At 40.0% G+C, this 10,385-nt stretch overlaps 1 protein-coding gene across 1 annotated transcript; it reads right to left on the bottom strand.

Moving 5' to 3' along the window:
• Positions 1 to 274: 274 nt before the first annotated feature.
• Positions 275 to 10,362, bottom strand: LOC143030151 (uncharacterized). The gene is made up of 2 exons (XM_076193317.1): positions 8,311 to 10,362; positions 275 to 2,487 (listed from the first exon to the last, which is right to left on the bottom strand). The coding sequence occupies exons 1-2, from the start codon at positions 9,991 to 9,993 to the stop codon at positions 1,345 to 1,347; spliced, it is 2,826 nt and encodes a 941-aa protein (XP_076049432.1). The 5' UTR covers positions 9,994 to 10,362; the 3' UTR covers positions 275 to 1,344.
• Between the last annotated feature and the right edge of the window lie 23 nt (positions 10,363 to 10,385).

Below are 10,385 nucleotides of genomic sequence, written 5' to 3'. Positions count from 1 at the left end.
GGAGGTTGCCGAATTTATGAAGCGGCCTTGCTCTGGATGTGCTGTGTCTTGCGACACTGCTCCTGGCCCAAGGTGGTGGACGGGATGCAGGGATGACTCGTCATCCAGAAGGTACCAAGATAAGAGGGAGGGAGGAGGGGAGTGGAATATATGGGAAATGGAATGGGTGGGAGTGGTTTCTGTGCCTTTTTCTTTTTGGCTATCCCCCGTGTAAGGGGAAGCCTTTGGTATATGTATTTATCATTACTATACATTTTTTTTTTTTGCATCCGACCTAGTTATGGACCAAAAGGTCTCATGCCGGCATGCTCCGCCTTTCTAATATTTTGTTAGAAACCCTTGGGGTTCGATGTCACTTCTCTGGCAACGAGTAATACTGTTGTATAACGCGAGTATGGCGATGCATCATCGTGCATCAGGCAGCTGATGCTTCCCGCGATCATTTGACTCGTACCGAAGAGGTTAATGGAAAAATACCACAACAGTTCACATTTCAAAAAAAAATTAATATAACTCTTTTTATATCACACATACAACATAAGAACATAAGAATAAAGGAGACTGCAAGAGACCATAAGGCCTACACTAGGCAGCTCCGTACAAACCATCACATTTTTTATTTGATATAGTACATACAAGAAATACAGGCGTATATGTCAAAAGTGCAAATCTCGATATAATAGGAATAACCGAGACATGGTGGAGACTTTGAAGCTGAATTTAAAATTGTGGGATTGCAACACTTTCATCAAGATATAAGTTCTAAAGTGAAACAGGATGCATATGATAGTTTGAGGGTCCAAACAAATGGACAAAAATAAATGTAGGTGCAATATATAGGCCAAAGTCATTATCATCAGCAGACGACAAGCTGTTGTTTCAAGAACTGTCTAGTTTCTCCAACCGGGACTTTATTCATAATGGGTGATATCAATTGTATTAGCATTGATTGGATGACCCTACACGGCCATATAGGTAGTCGCTTGATGGATTTTCTCGCTGACAAATACTTAATTCAACATGTAAAAGAGCCCACAAGACATGAAAACTTACTCGATCTATTGATCACTAGCCGCGAAAGCACGATAACCGATGTACAAGTCTGTGAAGCTATTGCAAATAGCGCTCAGAGAAGTTTTTCGTGAAAAATATCTATTGCACTGGTCACACTGCAATGGGTTCTCTCCTGTATGGGTCATCATGTGACGTGACGTTTGAGAAGATCCTTACGTGAAAAAAAGCTTTATTCCACAAGCCACATTGGAATGTCTTCTCTTCAGCGTGGGTAGTCATGTGATGTTTGAGAACACCCTTTTGTGAGAAAGCGGAATCACACATGTCACACTACAGCGGATTCTTTCCTGTGTGGCTCATCATGTGACGTTTGAGGTAACCCTTTTGTGAGAAAACTGAATCACACGTATCACACTGGAATGGCTTCTCTCCTGGGTGGGTCATCATGTGACTTTCGAGATTACCCTTTTGTGAGAAAGCGGAATCACACATGTCACACTGGAATGCCTTCTCTCCTGTGTGGGTCATCATGTGATCTTTGAGATTACACTTTCGTGAGAAAGCTGAATCATACGAATCACACTGGAATGGCTTCTCTCCTGTGTGGGTCATCATGTGACTTTTGAGATTACCCTTATGGGAGAAAGCGGAATCACACATGACGCACTGGAAAGGCTTCTCTCCTGTGTGGCTCATCGTGTGACGTTTGAGATCACCCTTTAGTGGGAAAGCGGAATCACACATGTCACACTGGAATGGCTTCTCTCCTGTGTGGGTCATCATGTGAAGTTTGAGACGACCCTTTTGTGAGAAAGCGGAATCACACATATCACACTGGAATGGCTTCTCTCCTGTGTGGGTCATCATGTGACGTTTGAGATCACCCTTTTGTGAGAAAGCGGAATCACACATCTCACACTGGAATGGTTTCTCTCCTGTGTGGGTCATCATGTGACTTTTGAGACTACCCTTTCGTGAGAAAGCGGAATCACACATGTCACACTGGAATGGCTTCTCTCCTGTGTGGGTCATCATGTGAAGTTTGAGATCACCCTTTCGTGAGAAAGCGGAATCACACATCTCACACTGGAATGGTTTCTCTCCTGTGTGGGTCATCATGTGCCTTTTGAGGAGACCCTTACCTGAGAAAGCGGAATCACACATGTCACACTGGAATGGCTTCTCCCCTGTGTGGGTCATTATATGATCTTTGAGATGATGCTTTTGTGAGAAAGCAGAATCACACATGCCACACTGGAATGGTTTCTCTCCTGTGTGGGTCATCATGTGATATTTGAGATTACCCTTTTTTGAGAAAGCGGAATCACACATGTCACACTGGAATGGCTTCTCTCCTGTGTGGATCATCATATGATGTTTGAGATGATGCTTTCGTGAGAAAGCAGAATCACACATGTCACACTGAAATGGCTTCTCTCCTGTGTGGCTCGTCATGTGACGTTTGAGAACACGCTTTTGTTAGAAAGCAGAATCACACAAGTCACACTGGAAAGGCTTCTCTACTATGTGGGTCATCATGTGATATATGTGACAATCTTTGGCAAAATATAGGTCACACTAGAAAGGCTTCTCTCCTGTGTGGGCCGTCACTTGATGTTAAAAATGAGTTGTGAGATAGCCGAGCTATCGATGCTACATCGGGTTTTCTTTGTTGATACCTTTCTGAAAAAAATGAGATTAACTTTTAGAAATATGTAATAGTAGGACTGTTGGTGTTTTGGACACAAACCATTTCATACATGCCATCCTCTATTATAAGAGTAATTTGCCTAAAAACACATAGTAAAATCGATTATCAAAATGGTCAACTGGTCATTATAGCGGTGTTTGCTTTGTTAGCCTAGTTGTGGGTTGAAATTCCATACTTCTCTCCTACTCAAAGGAGTAATTATTAATTACCTACGATGCACCTCGTAGAGGGAACGTCACCTGCATGGAGGGGGGGGTAGGGTAGACTCAACCCTGCCCTTCAATCAACCAGTACTAAAACAAAATTTTAAGATTATCTTATCGACTAACGGTTTATGTCTATAGTAATTGCATGTCTAACATGGGAGAATGTAAACACTGAACACGTTTGATACGTCACCTTATCTATATCTACAATTGGGCAGCAGCGATCAGAACCAATGAACAACTACACCAATTGAAGCAACCTTTAACGCAGAGGCACACTACTTGCTTTGCTGTCGAAATCTTGCGTACGTCACATAGGGAGTGTTTTGCAGATGACCTTTTGGGCAAACAAAAAGGAAGACAAAGCGTCCCGCCGAGCTTTCTCCTATGTTAACAAAAGAATAAATACAATAAAATGCAATTTGTACAAGTGAAATACACACTTGCACGAAAAAAGGAAATAAATTAAATCACGTTCATACACATTGTGACCTTCGTTCACCTTGTACTCTCTCACTTTATCTTTTTCTGTCATTGTGTTCCTAGTGCCCATGTATACTGGATTTAAGTCTATGCACCTATTTACGCTATTTTATTTTGTCGTCTACACTTCTATGAATAATCTCCTTTTCTTCGAGTTGCCTCTGTGCACCACTGTCACTCCTTCCTAGTCAGTGTTGTGCTGTAGTTCGTTCATGTGTTTATAAAGTGCTGAGGCTGCATCTTTCCGTTTAACTGCCCGTTTATGTTCTTCAATTCTAGTGGCGAGCTTATACGTTTCTCCTATGTAATCTGCATCACAATCCAAACATCCAATGCGGTACACTACGCCCGCCTGCTGAGTGGGTGCTTCCATGTCCCACCCCTACACCAAACCACTTAAAGTTCAAAGGACTACAAAGGAGAAGCATACCGACAGGAGACCTTTTGGTCCATAACTCGGTCGGATGAGAAAAAAACATAAGTAGATAAATAGGTAAAGTTAGATTATAACCTATCAGGTAAATAGTAAATAATAAATGGACAGACAAATATTAATAAACAAATTGAGAAATAACAACCAATAGTGTGAAAAAATGTCACTTTTAATGTTGTCAATTCCCTTCAGAATCTTAGACCTGCATCAAGTCACCTGAGTCTACGCTTTTTTAGGGAAAATAAATTCATATGTCTTAATTGATTTTCGTATGTTTCCTTTTTGATATTTGGAATCAGTTTTGTGGCTCGCCGTTGTATTTTTTCCAATCTGTCAATGCCTTCAATGAAAGTCGGTGACCATAAGGAAACGGCATATTCCAATTGTGGTTGAAGTCATAAGATCACGCAATCAGTTCTGGAATCTTGTTTGCTTTCTCAGAAGCTGAAATATACTGTTTAGATGATTTGAGATCGTTACTGATAATTAACCCGAGATCCTTTTCATTATCCACTTTTGTTAACGAATTTATAAAAAAAAAAAACTTGTAATCGTACTGTTATTTTTACCTTTGTGCATAACCTTGCATTTGTGTAAAATCCCATTAGCCACTTTTCAGACCATTAGTTTAAGTGATCATTTGCCATTCCACAGTTTTATCAACAGCAAATTTGGACACGATAGATTTCAGTACGTGGTCTATATCATTGATATATACTATGAATAGAAGTGGCCAAAGAATGGAACCCTGAGGAACTCCACTTTCTAAGAACATCTTTGCCTCTGCGAGTTCGGTGGATTATATCAGAAACATAAAGGTCATGACACCTAGAAAAGAGAAACCAAGTATCAAGAAAGTGGTATCCCAGTTGCTTAAACTGTGATATCCTCTCATTGATCCTTATGGCTTTAACACAGGCTGTACTACTCTTGTAAAAAAAATCTTGACTGCTGTTAACAGCTTTCCTCCTATCCCATACATCTGTAAAACCTCCCACAGTGCCTTTCCGTCTACCCTGTCAAAGCCCTTTTCCAAATACTGAAAGGTCCAAAATCATCTTAACCCTTTGCTAAAGCTTCCTCACATATCCGTCTTACCACGAAAATCAGACTTTGCACATCATGTAAACGCTCTCAATGAGCAGACGCTAAGTCATCGACTTGAACCCAAGTTGCTGGTTCCTTCTGAGATTTTGATTTCTAATAACCAAAGATGCTCCCCGGGTGAATTGAACTTGCACTTGATCGCACATTTGTTTATTGTTTAACTTTACCTATTCATTGTTTATGTTACTATTATTTCTATTCATTTGTTCATTTATAGTTATGTTTTCTCGCACCCGGCGTAGTTATGGACCAAAAGGTCCCCTGTCGGCATACTCCTCTTTTTCAACCCTTTGTAAATAGAAATGGTTACCCTCATAAACATGTATGCACATCATACCCACACCGTTGACAGTGTCCCAGCCCTGTATCCCAGAGCAAAATACTGCTTAACACGCCGCCTAACCGTGAGGAGGCGCACATGCATGCATCCATGCTACTCGCCAACAACCACCACTTGACTACTGTTAATATTGGTCACTGATTACATAGTTGGTCATATCAATACACAACCATTTGAAGTTCATATATTGGAAACTCCCCAAAATTGGAAAACTGCTCATTATAATGGTGTTGGCTACTACCCTTTTCTATTCTTTCACTACAATGTAAACAAACACATAGTTGCCAGATCAACTCCGACATGAGCCACTGTCCAATCCGTCTACCAGTTATAACTGCTGGCAATATTACAAACCAATACCGAAGGTATATTGCCCTAAGACTCACTTGAGGAAAGATATTACATAAAAACATAGTCAAAAATAATTTTATACAGAACTGTCAGCGACACTAGAGCTCACGGAGGAGTCATATAACTCAAACTATCTAACACTAAAGTTCTCACGACTCATTCAGATTATCAGGTGGAAATCATTGCACTCTATCAGATGCCCGTATATAAATTAATTATAAACTATCATCCATCACAAAATGATCTTGTAAATTTCACGAAAAAAAAAAATGAACAGAACAAGAGAAGAGATCACAACTCGATAAGGAAATATTGACAGCCTTTTGATAGAAATTAAACCAACAAAGAAATCCCATCGCTAGAGCTAGTCAACAGAAATGTATTAATCTGAATGGCGGCCATATTATCCATGCCATTTCAACGGTTACATTAATTCAACCAAGATTCTCACCCCTGGCCAAGAGGAACTACTTCACTTAGGGTTCAACTGCCTTATTATACCTAACCTCAAAAAAAAAAAAAAAAAAAAACTGAATGTGAATTTTTTATTGATGACTCTAAGATTTTTTTTCTGTCCACTGTGGGTCATCACGTGACGTTTGAGTCTACTCTTTCGTGAGAAAGCTGCATCACACATGTCACACTGCAAAGTCTTTTCTCCAGTGTGGGTCATTATGTGGTATTTAATAGCACTCTTTTCCGAGTATGTTGCATCAAACAGGTCACATTTGAAAGGTTTCTCTCCAGTGTGGGTCATTATGTGATATTTGAGAGCACTCCTTTCTGAGTAAGCTGCTTCACACAGGTCACACTTGAAAGGTTATTCTCTAGTGTGGGTCATCATGTGACGTTTGAGGTGCTCCTTTCGGGAGGGAGTTGCATCATCACACAGGTGGTCACATTGGAAAGGTTTGTCCCCACTGTGGGTCATCGCGTTTTTGTGTGAGACCACGGATGGATTTGTTATTATTCCGGCACTGCCTTCTCCTTCTCCTCCTCCTCCGCCCAGCACCGCACGACCATTTCCGGCCACTAAGGGCCCTTCTCGGTGAATAGTGAAAAGGATCTTGGCATAATCATCAGTAGCGATCTCAAATCATCTAAGCAGTGTATTTCAGCCTCTGAGAAAGCAAATAAGATTGAAGGACTACAAGATCTTTTGACTTCAAAAGTCCATATCTTATCAACAAGCCATATAATCCTTAATTGGAGTATTCTGTTTCCGTATGGTCACCCAATCTCATTAAAGGCATTGACATATTCGAAAAAGTACAAGGACGAGCCACAAAACCTATTCCAAAAATAAAAAATAAATCATACAAAAATCTATTAAAACATTTGCATCTGTTTCCCCTAAAAAAAACAAAAAAAAAAAAAAAAAAAAGCATAGACTCGGTGACTTGATACAGATCTTTAAGATTCCAAGGAGGATTGACATCAGGTGAAAATTTTCAACACCGAATAAAAATCGGTCTCAAACTGTCAGGAAATAGATTTAATTTGGAAGTGGGTAGAAACTTCACCAACTGTGTGGTTAATGAATGGGATAAACTTCCTGCAGAGGCAGTGCAATTTAGTTTATTTCGAAGCTTTAAAAATTGTTTAGATACACCTAAGCATGATGCTCTAATGCCACTCCTTTGTAATGAGGTAGAAGCGATGAATACTCTCCACCAGATGTACATGTGTGAATTAATCATAAGCTATCATCCTTCACAAAACGATCTTGTAAACTTCACGATAACAACAAATTCAACACAAGGAAGAACAAGCACATACAAAAGATACTGCTTGACATGAACAAGCTCTTCTTTGCACAAATAACAAAATAAAACCGTTCAACAAACTGGATTTATTCACTGTCAACAATGAAAAATTCATCATATGACATCTAATATCATTCTTGAAAAAAAATCACTGAAATGTGGTAGTAGTGTCTCAAATGATAAAATGAACACTACTGAGTATATTATCGTAGATGTATTTACATCAACACATATTACAAGTAACATGGGCATATACCCCCAAAAATTTACATAATACTAAGGTAAACAGAACTCCATCCTTCATGATATGTAGATATCTATATCCACCACTTACACCACTCTAATGATTGTGATTTCTTTTTCAATTACAAAAACATTTGTGCACTCAATGGAACACTCAGGAATCTTTGGTTATGAAAAAACAAAATTGCAATTATGCAATCGACCAGATATCACACAACTGCACAAGTGAGATTAAAAAACGAATATTTACAGTTGACAATATGCGTGTGTGATGACTCATTTACCAAACATTAGATCAATACTTATTAGCTGAAAATACCATCATACAGAAAAATGAAATCAATCAGGTCACATTGAAGAGGCCTCTCACCAGAGTCAATCATCACACACTGTATGACATTAACCTTTCGTGAAGAAGTAGGAGTCACTACGTGACACTTGAAATAAATCTTTTGTGAGAAAGTGGAAAAGGCTCCTTTCCCGTCACCACGTGATGTCTAAGTTTACTTTTTTCTGAGATAGCTGTATGCACACATTTCACACTTTAAAGGCCTCTCTCTAATGTTTGCCATGACGTCTTGTTTGAGATGACTCTTTTGTGAAAAAGTTGCATCACACATGTCACATTTGAAAGGCCTCTCTCAAGTGTGGTTCACTATATGTCGATTGAGACTATTCTTTTGTGAGAAAGTTTTGTCACACAGTTCACATTTGAAAGGCTTCTCTCCAGTATGGGTCACCATGTGTTGTTTGAGAGTGCATTTTTGTGAGAAAGCTTTATCACACAAGTCACATTGAAATGGCTTCTCTCCTGTATGGGTCATCATGTGTAGTTTGAGGCTGCTCTTTTGTGAGAAAGTTGCATCACACAGTTCACACTTGAAAGGCTTCTCTCCAGAGTGGGTTACCATGTGTTGTTTGAGAGTACCCTTTAGTGAGAAAGCAGAATCACACAGTTCACATTTGAAGGGCTTCTCTCCAGTGTGGGTCACCATGTGTTGTTTGAGATTTGCCTTTTGTGAGAAAGCTGCCTCACACAGTTCACACTTGAAAGGCTTCTCTCCAGCAGTGTGTTTCACAATGTGTCGTTTGAGATGACCCTTTTGTGAGAAAGTCGCATCACACAGGTCACACTTGAAAGGCTTTTCTCCAGTGTGGGTCATCATGTGTCGTTTGAGATCACCCTTTTGTGAGAAAGTTTTATCACACACGCCGCATTGGAAAGGTTTCTCTCCGGTGTGGGTCACCATGTGTTGCTTGAGATCATGATTTTGTGAGAAAGTTTTATCACATAGTTTACATTTGAAAGGCTTCTCTCTAGTGTGGGTCATTATGTGTTGTGTGAGACCTTTCTTTTGTGAGAAAGCTGTATCACACATGCCACACCTGAAAGGCTTCTCTCCAGTGTGGGTCACCATGTGTTGTTTGAGACTGCTCTTTTGTGAGAAGGTTCCATCACATAGGTCACACGTGAAAGGCTTTTCTCCAGTGTGTGTCACCATGTGTCGTTTGAGACCTTTCTTTTGTAAGAAAGTCGCATCACACAGGTCACATTTGAAAGGCTTTTCTCCAGTGTGGGTCATTTTGTGTTGTTTGAGATGACTCTTTTGTGAGAAAGTTTTATCACACCGTTCACACTTGAAAGGCTTCTCTCCAGTGTGGGTCACCATGTGTTGTTTGAGAGTACCTTTTTGTGAGAAAGCTTTATCACACAGTTCACATTTGAAAGGCTCCTCTCCAGTATGGGTCACCATGTGTCGTTTGAGATCTTTCTTTGAGAAAAATTCGTCACACAGTTCACATTTGAAAGGCTTCTCTCCAGTATGGATCCCCGTGTGTTCTTTGAGACTTGCCCTTTGTGAGAAAGCCCCATCACACAGTTCACATTTGAAAGGCTTCTCTCCAGTGTGGGTCATTATGTGTTGTTTGAGATGACCCTTTTGTGACAAAGTTTTATCACACAAGTCACATTTGAAAGGCTTCTCTCCGGTATGGGTCACCATGTGTTGTTTGAGACTTGCCCTTTTTAAGTAAGCTTTATCACACAGTTCACATTTGAAAGGCTCCTCTCCAGTATGGGTCAACATGTGTTGTTTGAGAGTGCCTTTTTGTGAGAAAGCTTTATCACACAGTTCACATTTGAAAGGCTCCTCTCCAGTATGGGTCAACATGTGTTGTTTGAGAGTGCCTTTTTGTGAGAAAGCTGCATCACACAGTTCACATTGAAATGGCTTCTCTCCTGTGTGGGTCATCATGTGTTGTTTGAGAGTGAATTTTTGTGAGAAAGCTGCATCACACATTTCACATTGAAATGGCTTCTCTCCTGTGTGGGTCATCATGTGTCGTTTGAGACCACCTTTTTTCAAGAAAGCTGCATCACACAGGTTGTCACATTAGGAAGGCTTCTCTCTAGTGTGGGTCCTTATGTGTTGGCTGAGATAAGCCTTTTCTGAGAAAACTTCATAGCAAAGGTCACATTGGAAAGGCTTTTCTCCAGTGTGGGACATCAAGTGTAGTTTGAGATGATTATTATGTGAAAAAGCTACATCATAAAGGTCACATTAGAAGAAAATATTCATTCCCTCCATTGTATGTCACCGCATGATAAATGACTCATGAGATAGTTGTGCAGCAGACGCTACACCAGATATGTCGACAATACAAGATCTTCAAGTACCTTTTCCAAGGAAATTTTTACATTCAACCTCGATCTGAAATGATATATTGGCGT

This window comes from Oratosquilla oratoria, chromosome 12 (genome assembly GCF_046742065.1).
Source record: "Oratosquilla oratoria isolate Oo_2021 chromosome 12, ASM4674206v1, whole genome shotgun sequence".
Taxonomy (NCBI): domain Eukaryota; kingdom Metazoa; phylum Arthropoda; class Malacostraca; order Stomatopoda; family Squillidae; genus Oratosquilla; species Oratosquilla oratoria.
This window is presented reverse-complemented; position numbering and strand designations above follow the sequence as displayed.

What these genes read in the sequence shown, in the direction of transcription:
- LOC143030151 (XM_076193317.1), bottom strand. Translation starts at nt 9,993, where the DNA reads ATGATGACCCACACAGGAGAGAAGCCATTTCAATGTGAAATGTGTGAT. An exon ending in ATAGTCTCAATCGACATATA is followed by an intron (nt 2,488 to 8,310) that starts GTGAACCACACT and finishes TTCTAACAAAAG; the next exon opens with CGTGTTCTCAAACGTCACAT.